General features: G+C 43.1%; 1 protein-coding gene across 1 annotated transcript in view; it reads right to left on the bottom strand.

Moving 5' to 3' along the window:
* Nucleotides 1-17,030, bottom strand: part of crhr1 (corticotropin releasing hormone receptor 1) — a 38,912-nt gene extending 21,882 nt beyond the window's left edge. The window contains exons 1-4 of the mRNA XM_056297185.1: nt 17,001-17,030; nt 13,793-13,880; nt 12,630-12,686; nt 12,131-12,256 (exon numbers count right to left, since the gene is read on the bottom strand). Of these exons, the coding sequence (XP_056153160.1) occupies nt 12,131-12,256; nt 12,630-12,686; nt 13,793-13,880; nt 17,001-17,030 (301 nt within the window). The remainder of the gene's footprint in view (nt 1-12,130; nt 12,257-12,629; nt 12,687-13,792; nt 13,881-17,000) is intronic.
* Nucleotides 17,031-26,571: the final 9,541 nt, after the last annotated feature.

Here is a 26,571-nt window from a genome sequence, read left to right as displayed (position 1 = left end):
AGCGCCTCCTCTGGTCGGTTGGGGCGCCTGTTAAGGGGAGAGGGGGAACTGGGGGAATAGCGTGATCCTCCCACGCGCTACATCCCCCTGGTGAAACTCCTCACTGTCAGGTGAAAAGAAGCGGCTGGCGACTCCACATGTATTGGAGGAGACATGGTAGTCTGCAGCCCTCCCCGGATCGGCAGAGGGGGTGGAGCAGCGACCGGGACGGCTCGAAAGAGTGGTGTAATTGGCCAGGTACAATTGGGGAGGGAAAAAAAAGGGGGGGGGCCAAAAAAAAGAGGTGGATTGCTCAATACTCCCACAACAAATAGTATTCAGTGGATTTTCAAAACAACATCTGCACAGGCATGCACACGCACAAGTAAATTAAATATCTCTGCTAAATACTAGTGGATAAGATGGCAAAACACAGTGAGCAAGGCCCTTTTTTCTTTTTAATTGTCAAAATTGTCCTGAATTGCACTTTGATAATGACCCTTATTCGTATTTCTCACAGTTTGAATATTTCAAACGCCACATCCTGACGTCTTCCGCAAAAGATGTTCCTCTCACTCTCATAGCTCTGCAATTAATTGGACAGCTCTCGACATTTCATCAAATATTGCATGACGCATAAATAAAAAGACATTTGCAGAGTGCTGCAGATAAAAAGGTATTGAGCCGCCTGAAGGTAATAATGTGCACGAGCTGGGTAAAATTGCTGCGATGCTGTCAGAGCAAGGGGGGCTGTCATCCTAAATCTACAGAATGTCGTCTGTAATTACTCTAAAACCCCAATGTAGATCAGAGGGGGTTTGAAAAAAGCTGGCATTGTATGGGGTTGCACAGAAAGTTTAAATTTATGATCTGCTTTGGTTTATATTATGTACAGAACGATATGTACCATATCAATTCTCTATACTACACTGTGCTATAATCATCTCCCCTGCTGTTTTTTAAGCTCCCGATGGAGCCATTTATGGAGTTCTCCTTAATATGATTTGAGTCTTTTAAGACGGTTTAAACAGGTTAGTTTAAGTCCTGCTGGGCTTACAAATCATTAATAGTCATCCCTAGTTAATCTTTAGGACCCCTCAGAAATGCATTTCTGGAGCACACGTTTTGACTGATTTCGAGCAGGACACATCACAGTCACCTGTTGTAGGCACAGCAAACAAGCATGTTCATCATTTTCCAGTGATGTGACATTAAACTGACGTTTGTTGGTAAATGACACATGCCCCTATTAATATACCCTCGTTAGAGATAGTGTCATGTTTATATATAAACTGGCATTGCACGGCTGCTTTGAGGGACAAAATCTACACTCGCCCCATGATTTCCACTCCCTTTTGTTCCCACCTTCTTCAGCATGGCAGCGGATGGAGATGGGCTAAAAACAAGTGTTAACTTACACGTGAAATGATAATATACATTGCAATGAATTATTTCATGCTACAGCGCCGTGGGAGCGGATGGAAACCTTAGAAGGGTGTTTTCGACCGTCCTAGCCAATATTCAAATCCGAAGCACAACACCCGAGTGAACGAGCAGAGCACCCCGTATGTCGAGCCAGTTTCCTTCATATAAATAGCGGGGAACTTCGTTCGACACAGTTTTAAATCGTGGGATTTCGCGACATGCTGGAACGGCTTTGAGACTTTTGGCAGATACAGTACAAATATCCTCACACACTGTTACTGTAGGGTGATGAAGAATTCGTTCAAAAAGGAGGAAAAAAAAGTCGCATGTGGCTCAGTTTCAGAATAAACTATGGGGTGCAGATGAGATGACAGGGTACTGCGCCTGTGCTCTGCTCCTTGTTTTGGCAGGTCTGCACTGTAAGCTTCTCTGCTTCTGCAGGACGAGGAAGATACACACAGTGGCATATATTTATTATAACAACCCCCACCCCACCCCACCCCATGTCTACTGTATAACAGCTTACTTTCCTCTTCATATCTGTTTCACAACTGTACGTTATCTATTGTGTATATGTATCCTCTGAACCTGACAATTTGAAGAGCTGCGATGCATATTTGCATGTGAATATTTACTAAACCTATCTACACATATTCTCTACCTAAATCTGACACTGCGAATAGCTACAACACAAGTTTGGCACAGGAGTGTCCATTCACAACCATTTATGTATTCAGAGCCATACACTGTTTCACATGAATAGCTACAAACAATTGCATCTCTCTCTTATAGTTTCTATCTTACATGTTCATGTGTGTGTAGCTGGTGAAGTGCACTAGAAAATCCACTTTATGCTGTAAATCTGAAGACGGTGTCTCTCTAGCTGTGCATCCTCAGCACGCATTTTATCCTGCATCGCTCATCATTGTTTACATTGATGATGGCATGTTTTTGTCTCTGTTCATTGCCGCAGTAGTCAAATTTGGCTTTTATTTTCTCCTTTAGTACTCGCTACTCGTCAGTGCTTATCCAAAGCCTTATCTGATCTGGTGTGATGGAACATTCTGTTGCTTTTGAGAACCCCATTCAGCACGTTTTAACCGAACTGATCTGACGATCATAACTAGCATGAAGACTAAAGGGAAAATTACATTGCACCATCTCCTTTGTTCTTCCCTCATCTTGTAATGTTGAGGAACCGGGAAGCCAGATGGGATTCTTTCTTTCCTCCTGTGTGATTACGTTATAGACAGTTAGCCCTTGGCACTGGAAAAGAATTTGGCCCTGCTGAGCTGGCCCGATTTGATGTAGTTGGTAAGACGATAGTATTAACCTGCTGCAGCTTGCGCCATTGAAGCTCATATACTTGTACAGGAAGCTTTGAATTTAGACCTCTTTTAATTTCAAATCCCATAAAATCAAAGTTTGTCAAATGTGCAGTAACAGTAGAGCATCCATCCATCTATCTATCTATCTATCTATCTATCTATCTATCTATCTATCTATCTATCTATCTATCTATCTATCTGTCTGTCTGTCTGTCTGTCTGTCTATCTATCTTTCTTTAATAAAATTATTTTCTCTTTCCTTTTTCTTCAATGTATGTTTTGAGTGTGTGAGGCATATACAAGGTATGTACACTACCGTTCAAAAGTTTGGGATCACCCAAACAATTTTGTGTTTTCCATGAAAAGTCACACTTATTCACCACCATATGTTGTGAAATGAATAGAAAATAGAGTCAAGACATTGACAAGGTTAGAAATAATGATTTGTATTTGAAATAAGATTTTTTTTACATCAAACTTTGCTTTCGTCAAAGAATCCTCCATTTGCAGCAATTACAGCATTGCAGACCTTTGGCATTCTAGCTGTTAATTTGTTGAGGTAATCTGGAGAAATTGCACCCCACGCTTCCAGAAGCAGCTCCCACAAGTTGGATTGGTTGGATGGGCATTTCTTTGAGCAGATTGAGTTTCTGGAGCATCACATTTGTGGGGTCAATTAAACGCTCAAAATGGCCAGAAAAAGAGAACTTTCATCTGAAACTCGACAGTCTATTCTTGTTCTTAGAAATGAAGGCTATTCCATGCGAGAAATTGCTAAGAAATTGAAGATTTCCTACACCGGTGTGTACTACTCCCTTCAGAGGACAGCACAAACGGGCTCTAACCAGAGTAGAAAAAGAAGTGGGAGGCCGCGTTGCACAACTGAGCAAGAAGATAAGTACATTAGAGTCTCTAGTTTGAGAAACAGACGCCTCACAGGTCCCCAACTGGCATCTTCATTAAATAGTACCTGTTAGAGCCTGTTTGTGCTGTCCTCTGAAGGGAGTAGTACACACCGGTGTAGGAAATCTTCAATTTCTTAGCAATTTCTCGCATGGAATAGCCTTCATTTCTAAGAACAAGAATAGACTGTCGAGTTTCAGATGAAAGTTCTCTTTTTCTGGCCATTTTGAGCGTTTAATTGACCCCACAAATGTGATGCTCCAGAAACTCAATCTGCTCAAAGAAGTGCCCATCCAACCAATCCAACTTGTGGGAGCTGCTTCTGGAAGCGTGGGGTGCAATTTCTCCAGATTACCTCAACAAATTAACAGCTAGAATGCCAAAGGTCTGCAATGCTGTAATTGCTGCAAATGGAGGATTCTTTGACGAAAGCAAAGTTTGATGTAAAAAAAATCTTATTTCAAATACAAATCATTATTTCTAACCTTGTCAATGTCTTGACTCTATTTTCTATTCATTTCACAACATATGGTGGTGAATAAGTATGACTTTTCATGGAAAACACGAAATTGTTTGGGTGATCCCAAACTTTTGAACGGTAGTGTATATGTATATATCTATCCCATCTGTGATCCAAATAAAGTACTCTTGTTCCCCTGCCCCCAAGAAAAACAAAACAAAAACAGTGAAACATATGGGAAGAGTTCTATGATATACATGTTCCTGTTTCTCTGTCCAAAAATGATGTCAGGGAAACTTTTTTTTTTTGTATCATATGTCACATACACTTCCTATTTAAGGTGAAGTGGTGGGCTTTGGGTGATATGTTCAATAACAAACGTCCAAACCGTAACGCCAGTAAGTCCTTTTCACACATTTCATTGGGACTGTAAGGTGGTGCGATGGAGTCTTATTCTGAAAACATAAGTGTAGCTCCGTATGTGTGGTTCAGTTAGCTATGGCCCGAGGCCCCATTTCTGAAGTTTCAGAATAAAACAAGTTATCTGTAACCCACTACTCTGTGTGAGAATAATATTGTTTCTCTTGTCAAGTCTGCCCTCTGACTTTCATGGGGGACTTAGATGTTACAAAACACATGCATTTTGAATCTAGAAATTGCAATCACCATTTGTAATAGTAAAAAAAAAACACCCTCATCAGATTATGATCATTTTAAAATTCTCATACAATCTGTAAAGACTGATGTGAATAACACACTGAGGAACGCTGCAAATATTCATTCTGATAGGACTAGGTCCTTAAAATAAACACTGATCTCATGTGGCTTCTGTGGCGTTGCCAAAACATTTATTTGCCAGGCATTCTGGTGGTGACATGCAGATCTGCCTGTCGGCTATACGGGTTGACTTGCATCTGACTTCATTGTTTGAGGGGATGTACGCTAGAATATAAATCAAATCTAATCTTTGCTTAGAGATGGCTGACTGCAGTCTCTGACTGGATGTTGAACGAAACGAGTGTCCTGTGCCAGGTGCTAAATCCTCGCTGTGGAAACAGGAGCACAAGGTACAGTTAACCACCATGGAGGTGAAATATTGGAAGCCCTCCAAGCCTTGGACTAAAGGGTCTGCACCCTTTCCCTTCTGGATCCAGTTCATTTCAGTGCAAAACAATGCAGACGCTGAAAAACACATTCACATCCCTGCATCATAAGGTGAACAAAGAAAATTCTTGGCTGGTACACGCTGTGTTCATCCAAAGATTTAAATACCAAAGGGGTACCATATGACAGATTGCTCCTTTATCGTAGTAACCATAGGCCTATCGCAAGCAGATATGCTGCCCCCAAATTTAGTCACACTTGATTAGTGCCTCAACACATTGGATTAATGACCGCAGTGTGTGTGAGTACCATCCACCTCCTCTGAATATTTTGTACGGTGCTCCAATTAAAACCAACAGCACTAGGGATGGGAAATAATTTATTTGCACTAAAACAAAACGTCTGAAGAGCTGCGGTGTTCCTCATGCTGCCATGGCGCAAAACAAACTGCATAAATTTGAAATGTAATGTGATGCTCTGACTAGTTCTTGCAGATCAGTTGTGGTTTGTGGAAGTGCAAAGCTCTTCTGGGAAATTCATTGTTATAGGGAATTAGCTGAGCTCTGCAGCCATAATGCAATCTGTGCCACAAGGACAATCTGATTCACTGACAATATCCCCAATCGGAGTATATAACCAAAACTCTGCACGAGCCATTCAAAATTACTTAACACACTATGCACTTTGTTTATGATAAAGAAAACAGATATGATCAGAGATATGGACGAGCGGTCAGGACAGCACAGCAGTTTGGGGTTGAGGGTTTAAACGGCGAGGAAGTGTAATCCTGAGGCGAGGAGCTTGCGCAACTCTCTCATTTCTTCCATCTGGTAAAGAAAACTAATGGAAATTATCACTGACATTTGCAGGAGCAACTTTAACTTCCCTCCCCACAACTCGCATGTAGTTTTGTTCTCCCAGGGCTGGATAGAACAGTCAACTCCCGGTGCAGATGAATAAAAAATACTGCAATTCACCCAAAGGACGACCGGCTTGAACTACCTCTGAACAATTAAGGACAGCTCATGGACGGGGATAGCCTATGAAAGTTTCATGGTGGGTGTGTATCCAGGTCAGAGCAGCACTGCTCCCTTCAGTCGGTTTTACTCTGGGTCCACAGTATAAAACACCCCCAGGGTTTGCAAAGAACCGCAGAGCCTTTTTTTGGAATTAGGTCTAAAGAGAGCAGGATAATCTACTTTCCATTCCAGCTTACTTATTACAGCCCTGGAGAGTTACCAGGATGTTTGTATGGAGGAAACACCAGTACGTACCTGCAGCACACTGCGCATACACAAACAAACCCACCCACACACACACACACACCTAAGCACACACACACACCTAAGCGCGCGCGTGCACACACACACACACACACACACACACATAAACACCTACACATACACAAACACACGTGCACTCACACACACATACAGACACCTAAACACACACACACACACACATGCACACACACATGCACTCACGCACACACACACATAAACACACTGTCACACACACATACACAAACACCTAAACACACACACACACCCATAAACACACACTCACACATACACATTCATACACAGACACACTCACACACACACACATACATACAGACACACACACACACACACATACGCAGACACACACACACACACACACACACACTCACACATATACACAGACACTTACACACACACAGCCAGACAAATATCTACACAGTGAATATCTTTATAGATTCTCTCGCTCTCTCTCTCCCTTTGATGCCGCCAACCTATCTTGCCTTCCACACTGATATCACAAATTAACATTCACATAATGTTCAAGTGTGACCAAGCTCATTCAACAAAAGAGATGTGCAGTGAGGGAGCTGGAGGCTGAACTGTGGCCAGGGATTCTGCCATCCCGCTGACCGCCAGCACTTCTCTAAATAAAACACCCCCTGCTGTCGCTTTGCACGATGTAAGGCACAGACAGCTCACAGCAAGTCCGTGAAATGAGTACTAGTGTACACAATACACACACACACACACACACACACACACACACACACACACACACACACAAACATGCACAAAAAAAAAATCATATTCACTCTGGTCTCCCTCAAAGGACTATTAAGGGAAAGTCAAGTCTGCCAAAAAAATCATGAAAGGCATGGGGCGGTGCTACAGCAAAGATAGTTATGCCAGGTTGAGTCATCCACCAAGAGGAGGGCGTGCAGCGCCACAGGCACCTGTCATAAAACAGCAGGTGAGTGGTGCGGACAACGCCCCTTGGATGTCCATCATCCCCCCCCCCCACGCATATGTTTGACAACATGCTTTAAATGTCTGCGAGAGCACCAAAGATATATCAAGGAATTTGCAGTGATTGGATATCTAGTATATTTAGTATGTGGTGATAGCGTCCATTAAGCCTTATTTTTGGCTGGTAATTATCAAGGGTCTCAAGCGGCAATGCTGAGCCAAACAACATTCGCCTCTGTAGAGCCAAATGCCTTAGTCAGTGCTTCTGTCAGCTTGCTTAATTCGAGCAGCTTGGTAAATAAATACAAGCTCCGGACTTGTTCTGATCAAGGGACACACTCAATGGAAACATGAAAACAAACCCCTATGGCTTTAAATCTAGGATTTGCCACGGTCTAATTTTGGCAATCCGCAATAGTGCCCCTATTCTAATTCATGGAGCTGTTATTTCATTTCTCTGCTATTCAGGGCAGAAAGATATCGCGCATGTCAGAAACAATGGCTGCTGGACTCAACATTTTCTCAGTAGATTTGGTATCACTTCATCGGCCAAAATGTACCACAGGGGGAAAAAAAAAAAACATCCAGGATATTGATTGTTTATGTGCCAAAGTGATAGTTGGCACAGTAAACAATGCTACCAAACACAGCCAAATGCTAGCTTGTGGCTATCGCTAGTCCCCCACTATGCTGCAACTGCCCCAGCTGTGGTATCATGCCCTGTCCGTTACATGTAGGTTATCCTTTTGGCGTTGCTTGGATGTAGGTCAACATGTGGGTATCCTGCTAGCTTATTGTGCTTAATAGGCACCGCTCTCGGCATTGTGGGTCCAGCCACTGTCACCTCATCCTCCCTCCCTGAGTTTCATCTGGTCTGCATTTCTGCATTGTGCCATTTGCTAAAGCAGAAATCCCTAGAAAATATACCTAGAAAATATACCTAGACAATATACCTAGACAATAAGCCACGACGGAAGATCAACTTCTGACATACTGGTTGAAGTAAAAGTATGGACACAGATGTAATTTGCAAATGTTAGCAGCAAATCAGTTACCAATCAAACCGAGTTAAAGTAATATTGTTGGTGGTTACAGATTCACCGACATGTAACCAAACCACACATTGGTGATTTTTTGGAGAATACCGGTGTTATATTGGGAAATTTGGACGGGTGTTTCATCACACCAAAAAGTTGAGCGATTTCATTGTTCTTACACATCTTGTCACAAGTCAAATTTCATAAACAAATAAGCCAAGAATGTCTCTTTTTTTAAAATCAGATACCTTAAAATAACACATTTGAATGGGTGGTAGGATTTGAAACCAATCAGTTATACTTAATCAGCAATGTGTTAAAGTTAACAAAGTCGTCCATCCATCCATCCATCCCCCGAGCCGCGGGATGCTGGAGCCTATCTCAGCAGTCATCAGGCGGGGAGACACCCTGGACAGGCCACCAGTCCATCACAGGGTACACACACACACACACACACACACACACACACACACACACACACACACACACACACATCTAGGACAATTTAGTATGGCTGATTCACCTGACCTATATGTCTGTGGATTGTGAGAGGAAACCGGAGCACCCGGAGGAAACCCACGCAGACATAGGGGGGGAACATGCAAACTCAACACAGAGGATGATCTGGGACGACCCCCAAGGTTGGACTACCCCAGGGTTCAAACCTAGGACCTTCTTGCTATGAGGTGACCGCACTAACCACTGCGCCGCCCCACTAACAGTCGTTGTCAATGAAATCTGCGGAAATGAACTGCAAAGACAATTATCAATTTATGAAAAGAAAAAAGATTTGAATCGTATATTCTCAGAATTATATTGTATATATTCATCGAAGCGTCTCTCTGGATCTCATCTGTTCAGGTAGTCTAGAGAATCTGACCTACTCTGCCTTTTTCTGCTGCCTACTTTTGTGATATGCCAAATGATGTGACACGTAAATAGAAGTCTGAACTTACTTGCAGAGAGTCCTGTGTCCTCTTTATGATGAATAGGTTGCATAAATGCAATGTTATGCCACACTAAAAACAAAGACATCGCTCTATATATAGTGACATGACCTTGACTGTTAACTGAGACACAGATGATACTGAAGTCGGGCATGACCGCAAACAACCAAGGACATTCTAACTTCCAAATAAGCAGTGGACCAACATTAGGTTCTCTGCAGAGAAAAATGCATTTTATAGACAGTTTAAGCCACAAAAAACTGCAGACAAGTTGTAAATAAATGAAATTGCTTTCGAGTGGAGCTGTCAGCGGCTTTGTGGAATGACTTCAGGGTTCGGTACAGGCCTGGGAAGATGACCTGTCGTCTTTTTTTAACCGATCTCATGGGCTTTCTTTGCCTTCTCTGACCTCCTTTATGAGCATCATCAAATATTTAAAATTAATTAAGAATACAATAGCTCTAAAAATAGACCTCGAGAAATACCAGAGTGAGACCTTACCCCTTTCATTTTTTAATCAAGCACGGTTGCCACCGTCTTAGTTGGGTCTATGTTGCCTTAGAGACAAAAGCATATCTGTATTTGATATGCCATGAAGTAGAATACCTAGACTACCATCCTAAATCCTGGATCCCTTCAGATATGGCTTCATATGCCGCATATTCATCTTCTTTGACCTTTTGTGATCTCTTGGCAATGTTGAACGAGGGGCAAGTTTTTTTTTCTTCTATCTTTCAGAATACATTTAAATAGAGGCGATTATGTTAATCCCCTGGGTGAAATGACTCTCCAGGTGTCAAATTATTGGTGGGCTCGGGCTAGATACAGAGGTGCTGTACCCCCAATTTCTTCTGAGCCTCTAAAATGGTTTGTGGGAATCTGAGATGTCAAATTGCACTCAAAACACACTTGGAGACTTGCTTCATAATTTGATTGAGTTTAATTCATCAAAGCACTAGGATGCCAAGAATAGTAGCAGTAGTTGTTGGAGGGGGTCCATGGCCTTCTGAGTACTCTAGGGGCAAACTTAGTAGATAGGCTGTCAAGGCACGAAGTTGGTTATTGCTGCACAGGGATTAGGGTAAAAATGTCTCTATCTCAGTGTAGAGAGGAGCTAAAAAGTCAGTCAACCAATTAATTCTGGGCATTAGAACTATTAGTAACCGAATGTAGTGCCCCCCCCCCTTTTCTCTCCAATTGTATCCAGCCAATTACCCCACTCTTCCGAGCCATCCCTGTCGCTGCTCCACCCCCTCTGCCAATCCGGGGAGGGCTGCAGACTACCACATGCCTCCTCCGATATATGTGGAGTCACCAGACGCTTCTTTTCACCTGACAGTGAGGAGTTTCGCCAGGGGGACATATTGCGTGGGAGGATCACGCTATTCCCCCCCCCCCCTGAACAGGCACCCCGACCGACCAGAGGAGGCGCTAGTGCAGCGACCAGGACACATACCCATCCGCAGACATGGCCAATTGTGTTTGTAGGGACGTTCGACCAAGCCGGAGGTAACACGGGGATTTGAACCAGCGATTCCCGTGTTGGTAGGCAATAGAATAGACTGCTATGCCACCCAGACGCCCCTCCGATATTTCATATTAAAGCCTTTATTGGCGGATACCAATGACGTGCCGATATCACCGTGCATCCTTAATATATAAGGAATTGCCTCACAAATGGAGTGGATGTTACGGTTCACATTTTGAATGTGAGTGTACAATATTTCAGTCATCCATCCATCCATTATCCAAACCACTTATCCTGCTCAGGGTCGCGGCGATGCTGGAGCCTATCCCAGCAGTCGTTGGGCTGTTATTATTGTTATTATTGTTATTATTATTATTATTATTATGTTGTTGTTGTTATTATTATTTCAGTCATTTCACTCCTATGATTAGGTGTCAATAGCAAGGTTCCACGTGGATCAGAAGGGAATAGAGGCCGGTGTTTCTATTTACCATGACAATTTTCTCAACAAGAAAACAGTAGAGGTTGTTAGCAGCCAAATGACGACGCCACATTGATACTGAAGTATTTCAACTTTGTCTTACAACTGGACCTATGCTCTGAAATTGATTTTTTTTTTATTATACATTACAAATGCACAAAGCGTATATCCAGTGAAATATTTTTGCTCTAAAAGAGTACTAGGAGTTCATATACAGTCCATCACCAACACTGACAAGTCTAGGGACCAGTAATTCACACTTAATGCGCTGCCTTTGAAAATTAAGGCTAGGAATTATACTCCCAACACATCTATTAACAGGAAATGAAATCTAGGCTTAATCCTGAGTTCCTCATCATATGTCAAGACATAACTTGTTTTAATAAAAAAACACCTGCATAAAATGCTGGAAAGCCTGATGTCGTTATATCGCATTTTACCTTTAGTCCTCCTGTTTATAACAGCTGAACCTGTCAGCTACCTAAACCAAAAGTATCCTCAGCTACCTTTTTTTGGCAGCCTGTGATGAATTTTGTTGTGCATTCACACTTTTGTCTATATGCATGTTTATAACACACTTGTGTGTCTTGCTAATTTGTATGCTCATGCTAATTTGTGTGTACGCAGTTAAATAAACAAGATCTTGCCCCGCGGGGAGTGCAACCGAAATATGTATATAAATATTTTTTCCTAGTCTACTGTTACCATTGAAACAAACTGGTTTGGTGTGGGCGACTTCGTGGACTTACTGGTGGTGTTGTATCTGACACCGTAAAACATCTCTGGGCAGGGCCGCGACACCATCTGCCCGGCGCTGCTCTTAGGCCAGCAGGTGCCAATGCCATCGATAGAGGTGTCACAGTAGAGTCCCGAGCCTGAGGAGAAGGGGGCAAAGCTGTCAGCCATGGACATGCATACTCAGAATAGCACATGACTACTTGTACCCGTGGTGAAATTCTGATAATGCCACAACCATCTCGATGATAAGCTGTGGTACTGAACATGCAGTTTGTGTGCACAGGCTTTAATGATTACTCTTGCGCTGCGCTGCCTGTAGTCTCCTGTGGCACAATGCCAAGTCTATTTCCAGCATTGTGCTTATCTTTGATCTTGTTTCTTATAATCTGAGAGGAAATCAAACTTGCCCCCCTTTGCAAGCTACTTCGCTGACAACACTACTTAGTGGGTAGGTTGGTTAAGAATCAATTCCACACATCAGAGAGATAAAGGCAAGGGTTTCCGACTCACCGCTCCACTGACCTGTGACATTGCTGGAGGTTTGGTTCCAGGAGGCCAACGAATACACTGCAACCCAGAGAGGGAATTTTCATCAATGGCCTCAATATTTGCTGAAAGCGTTTAAAGGAGGAAGCCTTGAATATTTTATGAGATCCCCGTTAACGTCTACCAAGGGTGAACAGTAAAGGGCAATGGTAAATACTGGTGACAGACCTTTCCCCAAGCAATAACAGGACGATAGCAAGGAATATGAATGTAGACATGCCCTGAGGGCCAAGCTATTATTGCTATAATGACTCAAAGAGATTAAGATTAAAGCATCTGGAGTGGAGGAGGGGCTTGAGGGAATATGCAGAGGCATAATTCTTGTGTTTTAAGTTGCTTTAACCATTACATTCTTACCTTATTATTTCACACAATAACATGGCCATTTTAACTATGAAGTGAGGTTGTCGAGTCACACAATAAAAATTGAAAAACCGTGTTTTAACAACTATGTAATGCCCTCAATACAACCATCTTCATGTGTGTGAGTGTGTGTGTCAGCATGCTAATATAACACAGATAAAGGCATTATTAAAGTGTTGCTGCTTTGAGAGATGCTTAGAATACCTTGAGGTAGTACCACAGGGAAACAGGAAAAACAGCATGCCCTGTTCATTTATGCATGTGTGTGTGTGCTCGTCGGTTTGTGAATGGGTGTGCATGCATGCGTGCGTGCATGTGTGTGTGTGTGTGTGTGTGTGTGTGTGTGTGTGTGCGTGCATGTGTGTGTGTGCGTGCACTCATTTGTGCATGCCTAGATTATGTATAAATATTGTGACGCCTGCACAATTATTGCCATCTTTCAAAACGCCTGCTTTAAATGTATTTCCACAACATCCACCAGAGGCTGTGCTAGTTTAGGGATAGGCATTCTGCTACCCACTGGGGGATCCTTGCATTAACAGTATAGGGTGGTACCTAAATTGTATAGTCATACCAATGTGTTTGCACATATTTTGTGTGTGTGTGTGTGTGCTTGCAGTGCAGGTGCAGGGGTTTCTGTGAGTCAATACCTCAAACTAGATTGTGTTGGCTATGTTTACTTTATAAAAACTGCTATAGCTATTTGCACCATTAAAATTGATAGCCCGTTAAGGAAATGGCACTGGAAATGTCAACAGACTTACATGACACATTCCCTGAAAGCATTAGCAGAGCTTCGCAGGTCAAATCTGCTGAACATCCCGATGGGAGGAGGCTCATGATTGCGGACACCTGCAAACAAAGAAAAGTCCCAAGGGTAATTCTTGGTTAATTACTGTTGTTCTCACTTATTGACCAATGTAAAACTAAGTGTGTTGGCAATTCTGGTGTATTTGAAATCAAACCTGCATTTTTAAATTCAGCTGAACTCAACTTCAAGACTCATAATGATATTGGCCAGATGATGTGTGTACTAAAAGCTTCACTTGCTGATACAAAGCTACTGATTTTAAGTGCTCTGTAGTCTGTACTCCTTTCTTCTCTGTCAGCACTCTTCCATGTATATACATATATAGGGGCAAGTGTCAATGAAAAATAAAGAGGGTTAGGAATTGCCTTTTCAATTTCAGAATGATTTTTAAAGGTATTTTTGCACACAAGCATTAACAATATAAGATAGAGATGTATACTTTCTGGCAAAATAGTGTTGTGCACTTAATATTAATATTCGTGTGTGTGTGTGTGTGTGTGTGTGTGTGTGTGTGTGTGCGTGTCTGTGTGTGTGAAGGGATATCTAGATTGCAAGAATAAATTACTAATGTTTAAACAGCATAAAAAATTGCATATGCTACTTAACCCAGGCTATGATGACACATGATTTATATTATCAAGCCGCTAGGCTGGACATATACCGCGTAACTACACACCTTCACGCCATCATACCTTCACAGCTTCACACATCCACAAGCAGACACACAGAGGGAAACTTTGGCCTCGGTTGACTCTAAATGGATTGTTTTTCTTAAACACTTATGTGGCATAAGAACTAGTTTGTTTTTGCTAGTCCACATTCCAAACACAGTGAGACTGCCTAAGTGAGAAGTCCTGTTCCAGGCTTGTTGAAATTGCAACACCTGCTCAACAGTTTGCAGAACAGGACTTGAAATTAATATTTCATGCACTCACTTTTGGACTTTGGTTTGAGGAATAGCCTGGGGTTGGACCCGATACAGACAAGAGCACAGGCTGAGTGTGGGAAACTATCCATCAATCCAGGAGTGGCAACCCACGACTGCAAGGCAGTGCAAGCTATTGCACTGCAGGTTTGATAATGTCAATCCCACTGTCACAGATCCAGGGCCAGTATCTATCACTGCCACATTGTAGGAGGAAATAAGGGAACAATGGACCAGAAATTGTATTATGTCATCACTTCGCTTTCTCTCTTTCGAAACTGATGGCTTTCAACAACGTTACCAAGGTTATTTCTCAAGAGTTAAAGTCAGTTTACAGCATAACCCAGCAATGGCATATTTTTGTCTTGTGCAGGTTTCCATTTCAGTCAAATGCTCTGCATAAACCAACAACTAGTATTACCACTAATCTCAATCTATTCTCCATCCATCCATTACCCAAGCTGCTTATCCTACTCAGATCACGGGGATGCTGGAGCCTATTCCAGCGGTCACCGGGCGGCAGGCGGGGAGACACCCTGGACAGGCCGCCAGTCCATCACAGGGCCAACAAAATCACACCTAGGGACAATTTAGTATGGCCGATTCACCTGATCTACATGTCTTTGGACTATGGGAGGAAACCGGAGCACCTGGAGGAAACCCACGCAGACATGGGGAGAACATGCAAACTCCACACAGAGGACGACCCGGGACGACCCCCAAGGTTGGGCTACCCCGGGGCTCAAACCCAGGACCTTCTTGCAGTGAGGCGACCACACTAGCCACTGTGCCACCGTGCCGCCCCCCAATCTATTCTCTATTCTTTAAAGAAAAGACACATGTAAAGAATGCACCTTTTCTATTCTAATCCAGGAAACATTTAACATTTTACACACCTGTAAAAATAAGAACGTAGATGGCTCAATATATTATCAGTAAATATATGTTAGACATTACCGCGTCGTGGAATTCCTTTGTTGTATCCAGTCATGTCACATAAAACACTGCTGTACCCCAGATTTGAAATAGCGGCTCCTGCGCTCAGCCTTTTTCACGCTGACTGAATCTTGTCAGGTATCAGCTGGGCTACAGCGGGTTACTATGGTGTGGCCGGCCAGTTCCCTCCGAGTAATCACAGCTCAACCCTACGACCACGATGGAAAGTGATCCATCTAAAACAAGCCCTGAATTCTCTTAATGTCATCTGAGTCTGCAACACTTGGATAAGATTAGGGCTAAGTATTTCCAGCAAGCCCCACCTTTGACCTCAGCATGCAGACATACGGTGTGCAGTGCAGCCCATGCGAGTACAAATCTGCTGTTAGAGCACTACAATGTGGGAACACGTCGTGAAACGAAAGTTGGGGAATCTCAAATACGTTCCGAGGAATCTTGATTATTTTTAACCAGCATACAAGCCCTCACACAAGAGACGTGGATGGCCACAATCCAGACATTTTGCATTTATGATGTAATTAAGTACATATAGGCTAACAGGCTAATGCATCCTCTATCATCCGTCCAATTTGTAAGTCAGAAAATTATAATTTCTGATTGCATCAAAATAACTTAAAATCATGTTTTAACAGCCTAATCTTGCAAGGCATCCATGTTAGCGGCACATAATCTCCAGACAAATGGAAGTGGAAATACTGCTTACACACTGACATTGCATTAACTAAAATAATCTTCACAGTCACAGATCCGGGTTTTAGGCGTCAGCACGGCTGTGCTACACAGACCCTATGGATGATGAAGAATCATGCAACTTGGGAGAGACTGGAAATAAGCTTCTTGCCTTTCTCGCTCCATTTTAACCCAAAGTGCACATTTCCCCCCTCTGTTTATAGGAACCCAAAACTAAGCCTCTGCGGCTCAACATCTAAAAATGAATAGGATGCAAAATGTCCTCGTCTTGAGAGTTTTGTGGGGGTAGCCGAGAATGACACACAATCTCTTGAGATCATCTTGTCTTTCTGTGCTGGGAATTAATTCTCGTTAAAGAAATCAATGATGCAATTCAAGAGTTGGGAGAAGATGGGGGAAACCATCCAACGCTAATGCCATGCGTTAAATAACCTCACAGGGTTACACTTACTTTCATGTCCAAAATATATGAATATGAATATGTGTGACATCGTGTATCTTCTTTAAAGGGTGAGGATGAGTCGAACAGCACATGTGGACTACTTCTGCTGGGGTCTGTCTCTGTCTGGACAAGCCGTGTAGGACTTACCTCCAGGAGAAAGACGCACAGCCGAGGCATTTTTTCCAAAGGTTTTTGTCACATCGTTTGTACGTGTGTCAGCAAAACAAGGTCCTTGTTTCAACCTCTGCCTCCCATCCAACGCGTTTTACTCAGACCTCGGGAGTCGGCGTCAGCAGCATCCTTGGGACTTCTTCGCGAGGAAACTCGCAGCAACTAAACTGAGAGGCGAAATTGCCCAAATACAGCGCGAATTACCGCGGCGGCGCAGCGCGGAAGGGGGAGTTGTGATTTATCAGTCGGCGATGAATGTAATTCAGAAAGGGGGAGAGAGAAAAAAGTCCGTGTCTCCAAACGTCGCGCTCTCTCCCCTCCTTCTCTCTATCTCTAGATAACCTGACGCAAAAGGAGAGCTGTTCCACCCACGGAGCGCGATTCGACCACGAGGCTGATGTACATGATCGACAGTGCCTCGGCTCGTCTTGAGGTGATGATGATGATGATGATGTACTTTGCTTTTCCACTCGACTCGGTTTCTCATAAATACTCAATCGGAGTCGCCCCGCCAGTTTGCATGACAGCGCTGGGAGCACAATGCACGTCGGAGGCGCGCGCCCTACCCTGGGACGGGGACACGTCCCGTTCAAAACCGACCCCGCAGCACAACTGCTCTGGCCTGCACCATTTACCCCCCGGCCAACCCCGGGCTGCACAAGTCAACACGGCCGGTCTCCTCCGTGGCCGCCGGAGCTGTCAGGACCACGCTGTGTAATGGAAGAGTCTCCTCTCCTCAACGCGCCGCCCACCACGCGGCGATCCTTCATTGAGGATCTAGGCTATGGGGGCACTCGGGCCGCTGCAGGAATTCAATTCCTCGTCTCGGGGGGTTAATTACGTAACAGCCCTCCGCGATGCTTGACCCTCGTCTCTAGTCCCCTCTGAATTTCGACGTCGCGGCGGCGACAAAGTTAAAAGGACGCGTGTCCGGGTGAGGGGTGAGAGCAGGGAGGGACCGGCCGTATGCGCATCGCTGCTGAAGTGACTTTACGGCGGTGAAGCGTTTTGGAGTACGTGCCCTCGTTGTCACATGGACCCTTGCCAAGGCTCCAGTTTGCAGACTCAGCTTTCTGCTAAGTCCGCATATCATGACGCTCGGCTCACAGACGGGTCTCACGCTGGACTCGTCCGGTCACGTCAAGCACAACCGCCTCTCCCACTGATCATTCAAATAATGGTTTACACGAGACAAAAATATAGATGTGTGTGTGTGTGTGTGTGTGTGTGTGCTTATTACAAAAACAGCTCAAATTCCCTAGACATATATGAAGAGCGATAGGCGGATTTATGTGCTAAATCTGAAGTGCACCCATGGGTGCCTTCTCATCTTCTCTTCTCTGGGACCCTGGATGCAGCAAATCCTTTATGTATGCTGTGCCAAGCTTTCCTCAGAGCCACTGACATGCAAAGAGGCCTAAATTCAAAAGATACCTTAATCCAAGGTGACAGTGCCCTCTCCGGATTTATACCCATCCTGCGAGGGATCAGAAGTAGCGAGACCATGGCAAACTGTGTTAAATACAGCCAGGATACGGTTTCAGTTTAGTATTACCGGTCCATAAGGGCATGTCAGTGGCTTATGAGTTTGTGTCTATCGCCTGTACATTAGCCTGTATGACGGGGACTCAGGTGACAGGTGTCAGGTGACATATATGCGGCCATGCATGCTTTAATAACACCATTTGTTTTGGTATTACTTTGCTTTTTTTTTAATCTTTGTTACCGGGTTACATGAGTTTAAATAGGATGTGTGAATTGGTCCCTCTAATCCCTCTGCCAGGTTTTGCAGCTGGAAGAAGTCACTTTGAAGAAAGCCCACAACTCGATCTGGAACCGCCTCCCTTTGTAAAATTGTAACATGATTTATCTTCAATCTGGGTATAAGGCTCCTGAGCTTTGGAAAATTCATGCAGACACCATGTCTCCATGGCTTCAAATCCTGCCAGGCTTTGCAGCAGTGTGCTAAGGGTCACACAATTTGCATAGGCCTAGCAACCAGCTGGCGTTTAGCACGACCGTGCAAAAAATAAATAACAATAATCGTACATCCTCAGCCATGCTACAGGTTCATAACTGCTCTGTTGTGCAACAAAACAGTCTAGGCCTGCAGCATGCAGCATGTGCAGCTTGGCGGACGAACACTTGGATGAGAGCGAATGAAATAGGCGTGTCCGATACTGCTTTCACAGTGACCCCCTCAATCCCAAATAATGATCGCTGCTCTGTGGAGCTCCACTCCATTCATAGAGAAAAAGAGGAAAAACATTAACCACAATTCTAAATGGTTTGAACAGCTAACCAAGCCCTGTCATCACATCATTCAATGAACGGATCCAATCTCTCTTAAAACAGCTTTCCCAGATAGCAAAACAACATGTGAAGCCACCATGTAAGGCAATGACCTAGAAAAAGGCTTCAGCCTCATATTCAAACAGTATGAAAATGTGCACGTGTGTGTGTGTGTGTGTGTGTGTGATCATATGTGAGAGGGAGCGAGAGAGAGAGAGAGCGAGCACAGGGGTAGTGTTATTATGTGAGCATGTGATCGTGCAAGTGGGCTCTTGCTGACTCTTGTTTTGAGTTTTTTGCCACATCTGTGCATAGTATCACTGGCATATTTCGAGCAACACTTCAAGAGCCGCCCAACAATAACAAAAACAAAGAACTCTCTCACACACACGCGCGCGCGCGCGCACACACACACACACACACACATACACACACACACACACGTACACACACTTTAGTGTAGAAATATCTACAGACACAGCCAGGAAAACAATAAAGGGTGTTTCAGCATGAAACAAAGAGGAATGTGCATCAAAGAAGGACGCAATCGCTCTGCTTGTGTATTTTGTGTGGAGTAGAGGATGCTCATGTTCAGACTGAGTCTGTTTAGTGTCCCTCATACACCAACACACAATCATCTTTGATGTGCTACACAGTGTCAACAGTCACACCGTGAGCAGGCAACGTGACAAATCCAGTGTATGAAATATTAGGAAACCTTCCCGAGCGTGGCGCATATCTATTGATTTTGTGACATGGCTGGAAGTAGCAGCCTTCTAAGCATGACATGACGTGACACCACTTGCAATACACTACTGCAAGAGGGCCCTCTTCATACATGCACCACTAACCTTTAGCAAGATACAAACAGGTTCTACTTGATCTATAAAGCCATGTTGTTCATATCTAATATAGCAGCCTCCTTAGCATACATAGGCGAGTGAACATGTAAAAAGACAATGACGCTCATATAAACCCAGGAATGACAGGTAAGTAATTATAGTCGTCTGATTATAAAAAAAAATGTTGTACGGTTTTCCGCGGCAGTTTGTAAGACACAAAATGCATGTAAATCACAGATATGTCTGAAGAGGGGATTATTTCGTGTATTTAACAGAAGTATGTTGAGAAAAGGCATTTTGTTCCTGTGATTTTGGACACATCTTGGTCAACGGGGCAATAATGGTGCATGATTGTGGTTGTGTAAAATGAAAACAATGCTGAAAAAATTTGCAGTCTGTAATGCGTCGAGTATCTGCAAATGATTTGGATTGACTTTGAGGCAATTTGATCCTTTGATTGATTGATTGATTCTTTATTTACACATATGAAAAAGACACAATACATAAATTGGAAACAGAATGTGAAGGAGAATAGGCTAAAATTCCTCAAGGGGCTTGAAAAGTGGCATTCTCCAGGCAGGATATTACAGGACACAATCACAGCAATGTGGTATGCACAATTTCTCAATTTCTACATATTGATCAATAATTCCAGATATAGCAAAAGATGGAGATACAGTTCAGCAAAGCACCTGGCAACAATCTACTACTACTACTGCTACTTTTGGCTGCTCCCGTTAGGGGTCGCTACAGCGAATCATCCGTTTCCATCTCTTCCTGTCCTCTGCATCTTCCTCTGTCACACCAGCCACCTGCATGTCCTCTCTCACCACATCCATAAACCTCCTCTTCGGCCTTCCTCTTTTCCTCTTCCCTGGCAGCTCCATATTCAGCATCCTTCTCCCAATATACCCAGCATCTCTCCTCCACACATGTCCAAGCCATCTCAATCTTGCCTCTCTTGCTTTGTCTCCAAACAATCCAACCTGAGCTGTCCCTCTAATATACTCAATCCTAAACCTGTCCTTCTTCGTCACCCCCAATGAAAATCTTAGCACCTTCAACTCTTCCACATCCAGCTCCGCCTCCTGTCTTTTCGTCAGCACCACTGTCCCCAAACCATATAACAGCTGGTCTCACAACCATTTTGTAAACCTTGCCTTTAACTCTTGCTGATACCCCTCTATCGCAAAGCACTCCTGACACTCTTCTCCACCCACTCCACCCTGCCTGCACTCTCTTCCACACTCCCCGATACTTTGGACAGTTGACCCCAAGTATTTAAACTCATACACCTTCATCACCTCTACTCCTTGCATCCTCACCATTCCACTGTCCTCCCTCTCATTCATGTGTATGTATTCTGTCTTGTTCCTACTGACTTTCATTCCTCTTCTCTCCAGTGCATACCTCCACCTCTCCAGGCTCTCCTCAACCTGCAACCTACTTGCTACAGATCAGTGTCATCCGCAAACATCATCGTCCATGGAGACTCCTGTCTGATCTCCTCCATCAATCTGTCCATCAGCATTGCAACCAAACACCCGGCAACAATGCATCCCATAAACACCCATGTTACAGCAGTAAAATTAAATCATCAACAAGCCACACACACACACACACACACACACACACCAAGAACACTTATTCATGACACATGTAAGTATACACAAACACTATCATTAACAGACTAGGAACATACACTCGTGATATGGCTTCGAGTTTTCACAAGACAATAAAGATAAAGGAGAAAATAAACAAATTATGTATGTATATATACATATATATATATGTGTGTGTGTGTGTGTGTGTGTGTGTGTGTGTGTGTATGTATGTATGTATGTATACAAGCGATATTCATAATAGGCATTTAAACTTATATGACAGTCAAGTAAATTTTATTTGCCCCCCCCCCTTTTTTTTTCTCCCAAATAGTAATTGGCCAATTACCCTACTTTCCCGAGCCATCCTGGTCGCTGCTTCTTTTCACCTGACAGTGAGGAGTTTCACCAGTGGGATGTAGCGTGTGGGAGGATCACACTATTCCCCTCAGTCCCCCCCCCCCGAACAGGCGCCGCAACCGACCAAAGGGGGCGCCAGTGCAGCGACCAGGACACATACCTACATCCAGCTTCCCACCCGCAGACACGGCCAATTGTGTCTGTAGGGACACCCGACCAAGCCGGAGGTAACACGGGGATTCGAACTGGCGATCCCCGTGCTGGTAGGTAATGGAACACACCGCTACACTAACCGGATGCCCCTCAATTTTATTTGTATAGCCCACTATCACAAATTTGCCTCAAAGGGCTTCACAGCAACACAACATCCTGTCCTTAGACCCTCGCATCGGATAAGGAATAACTCACTAAAATAAAAAAAAAAATTTAAAAAAAAGGACAAAGGAAAATATTGGTTGGACCCAGCTTATATAGGGAGACGATATGGAAAATATTGGTTGGTGAGGAGAAGTGATTTCAGGGCTCTTTTAAACTGCTGTGAAGACAAATGAAAAAAATATATAAAGGCAGAGAATTCCATATTTTGGACCCTCGGTAGAATATACTAAACTGAGATTGGGAAGTACGGGAATGGAGGGATCTAAGGAGAGAAGAACTATGTGTGGAGTAAGTATGAAATTGATAATTGTATGCAAATATGTCATGAGAAAAGGGGGGGGGTTAAGGAACTATGAACAAATAAGCCAATCTGGAGATGGTTCACTTGATAAACACTGAGGACACCTAATTGAAGAAATAGAGGCTGAGAGGAACATCTTCAGTGTACACAATTTATTATTCTAAGTGCTCATTTCTGAAGATAGTATATGGTCTCAAGTTTGGTCAGACGAGTACTAGCTCAAGCTATACTAAAATAATTACTATATGGATAAACCATTGAACAACATAACATAGTGGCTATCTCAGTGTTGATCAAGTGATGGATTTTGCTGAGTATACCAATACTCTTTGCCATTTTCAAGGTTATGGCCCTGATATGCGGTTTCCAAGATAAGGATTCATCAAGCAGAATGCCAAGGAATCGTGCAGAATACACATTAATTAAGGGGACGTTATCGATCACATTTTTAGATGAGGAGTTAAAAATCCCCCGATTTAAGACCAAAAAAGATGAAGCTTGTTTTTTTTTTTGTTTCTTAATGTTAAGTGATAGTTTGTTGGACTTAAACCAAATAGACATCTTATTAAGTTCTTCATTTAACACCTAAATGCTGGTATCAGGATCTTTATGTGAATAGAAGACACGTGTCATCTGCAAATAAAATTTTAGACCGCTTGTCTGAAACATTCGGGAGGTCATTAATCTACTACTGTTACTTTCAGCTGCTCCCGTTAGGGGTCGCTACAGCGAATCATCCGTTTCCATCTCTTCCTGTCCTCTGCATCTTCCTCTGTCACACCAGCCACCTGCATGTCTTCCCTCACCACATCCATAAACGTCCCCTTTCGCCTTCCTCTTTACCTCTTCCCTGGCAACTCCATATTCAGCATCCTTCTCCCAATATACCCAGCATCTCTCCTCCACACGTCCAACCCATCTCAATCTTGCCTCTCTTGCTTTGTCGTCAAACCGTCCAACTTGAGCGGTCCCTCTAATATAATTGTTCCTAATCCTGTCCTTCTTCGTCACTCCCAGTTAAAATCTTAACGTCTTCAACTCTGCCAAAGAGATGACTTTGGTCTCCAAAGTCATCTTACAGACCACCATCCGATGCCGCCTACGTTCTCCCCGTCACACCTTGCATTCTCCAATCCCTTTCAGACCGCGCCTTCTACATAAGATATAATCTGTCTGTGTGCTCTTTCCTCCACTCTTGTACGTCACCCTGTGTTCCTCCCTCTTGTTGAAACATGTATTCACCACACCCATTTCCATCCTTTTCGCAAAATCCACCACCATCTGTCCTTCCACATCTCTCTCCTAGACACCACACCTACCCATCACCTCCTCATCACCTCTGTTCCCTTCACTAACATGTCCACTGAAGTCCGCTCCAATCACCACTCTCTCCTCCTTGGGTACACTTACCACAACTTCATCCAACTCACTCCAGAATTCTTCTTTCTCTTCCATCTCACACCCAACTTGCAGGGCATATGCGCTGATAACGTTCATCAATACACCTTCGATTTCCAGCTTCATACTCATCACTCTGTCTGACACTCTCTTCACCTCCAGCACACTCTTGACATACTCTTCCTTCAGAATTACCCCTACCCTATTTCTCCTCCCATTCGCACCATGGTAGAAGAGTTTGAACCCACCTCTGATACTCCTGGCCTTACTCCCCCTCCACCTGGTCTCTTGCACACATAGTATGCCTACCTTTCTTCTTTCCATCATATCATCCAGCTCTCTCCCTTTACCAGTCATAGTGCCAACATTCAAAGTTCCAATTCTCACCTCCACACTCCTACCTTTCCTCCTCTTTCACTGGCTCTGGACATGCCTTCCCCCTCTCCTTCTCCTTCGCCCAACAGTAGCATAGTTTCCACCGGCACCCTGCTGGTTAACAGTACCGGTGGCAGTCGTTGGTAACCCGGGCCTCGACCGATTCGGTATGGAAATCTTATCTATGATCCGCATATTTGATTTGACAAAGATTTTAAACCAGGTGCCCTTCCTTACACAACCCTCCCCATTTATCCAGGCTTGGGACCGGCACTAAGAATGCACTGGCTTGTGCATCCTCAGTGGCTGGGTTTCGGGAGGTCATTAATATATATCAAAAATAACAAAGGCCCAAGAATTGAGCCTTGTAGTACGCCACAGAGTAGGGGAAGAAAAGGGGAATTGGTTCCATTATAGAAGATAAACTGCCGTCTATCTTTAATGCAACTGATGAACCATAGCAGTGCATTGTTTCTAACTCCAAGATGTGAAAACTTCTGAAGAAGAATGTGGTGATTAACTGTGTCAAATGACTTCGATAAGTCTAAAAAAAAAAAGCAATAGTGTGTTCCTTTCTATCTCTAGCTTTGTATCTTTCATCAATTAGATGTGTAAGTGCTATTTATGTTGAATGTTTCTTTGGTGTGTATATATAACATTGTACTTATTAAGAGGTTCAATTAATCTTTGATAGACTAGCTTTTCAAGTATGTTTGATATAGCAGGCAAAATGGACATGGGTCTATAACGGTTAAAATGGCTGGGTCATCATCTTTGTAAATAGGAATAATCTTGGCTATTTTTAGTGCAAGAGGAACAATTCCCTTTTCCAATGAGAGACTGAAAATGTGAGATAGAGGTTTCACAATGTACTCATGAATGGACATCAGTAGTTTTCTGTCAATGCTATCATAACCTGGAGAAGAATCTTCCAGATTGATTAAGGTCTCCTGAACCTCATCTTCTGCAAACCATAAGAAATGAAAATTGTCATTGACCGGAGAATTCATAAACTGATGAGGACTATGGTTGGTAGGAGGAATCTTGGAGGCCAAAGTTGGACCAATTTCTGAGAAAAAGCAATTAAAATTGTTGGCAATTAATTGTGGATCAGTGATAAGACCACCATCAACCTTAACTTCATTAGGTAACTGCTTGTATTTATTTTTCTTGTTGAGGATACAATTAATTTTTCGTCAAAGAAAGGTCATGTCATTTTTATGTTTAGATAATTCTACATTGTAGTAGTGTTTTTTAGCTCCTCTGATAATGTGGTTTAATTTATTTCTATAATTTTTTAAATTGGGCAAGATTAAATGGAGTGCAACTGAAAAGTGTTTTTTTTTGTGCAGTCTATGTTTATTATTCAAGGATTTCACGATGGTTGAAGTTATCTATGGTTTGGTCAGTTTATGATGAGGCATGGGAGACACCAGTACGAGGAGAACACATAGATCATAGGCCTGGGTTGATACACTCTGAAAACAAAGTAAAAGCCTTTTGTGGCTCTACAGACTGAAAGATGTCTGCCCATGGATACTCACTGACCACTAATCCGAACTTCACTATATTTGCTTCATTGAAGGTTCTCTTATAATTGGGCTATGGTATAAATGGAGGCGTACCATGTTCCTTGAATATTATCAAAAAGATCAGGCAATGGTCAGCAATATACACAGACTTCCTGATTTCATGTTCTGACCCAATACATTTGTAAATATATTATTATCTATCAGGGTGACAGAGGCCTTTGTCATTCTGGTTGGTACTGTAATCATAGGATGAAAATAATGAGACGTCGTGTCAACAAAGTCCATAATTAAATTATTAGTCTTATAGTTTACAATATTGATATTGAAATCACCAATTAGATAACAGTTTTCCCTTAGAAATAATATCAAGAACATTTGCTAAGATCCTTATAGATTAACCTGAAACTAATCAAATTAATTTGCTGATGTTGAGTGAGGCAGTCGCTTGCCACTGACAGATTTCAGCAG

The sequence above is a fragment of the Lampris incognitus genome, chromosome 17, assembly GCF_029633865.1.
Source record: "Lampris incognitus isolate fLamInc1 chromosome 17, fLamInc1.hap2, whole genome shotgun sequence".
Lineage (NCBI taxonomy): Eukaryota > Metazoa > Chordata > Actinopteri > Lampriformes > Lampridae > Lampris > Lampris incognitus.
The sequence above is the reverse complement of the archived record's forward strand: the minus strand, read 5'-3'. Positions and strand labels throughout refer to the sequence as shown.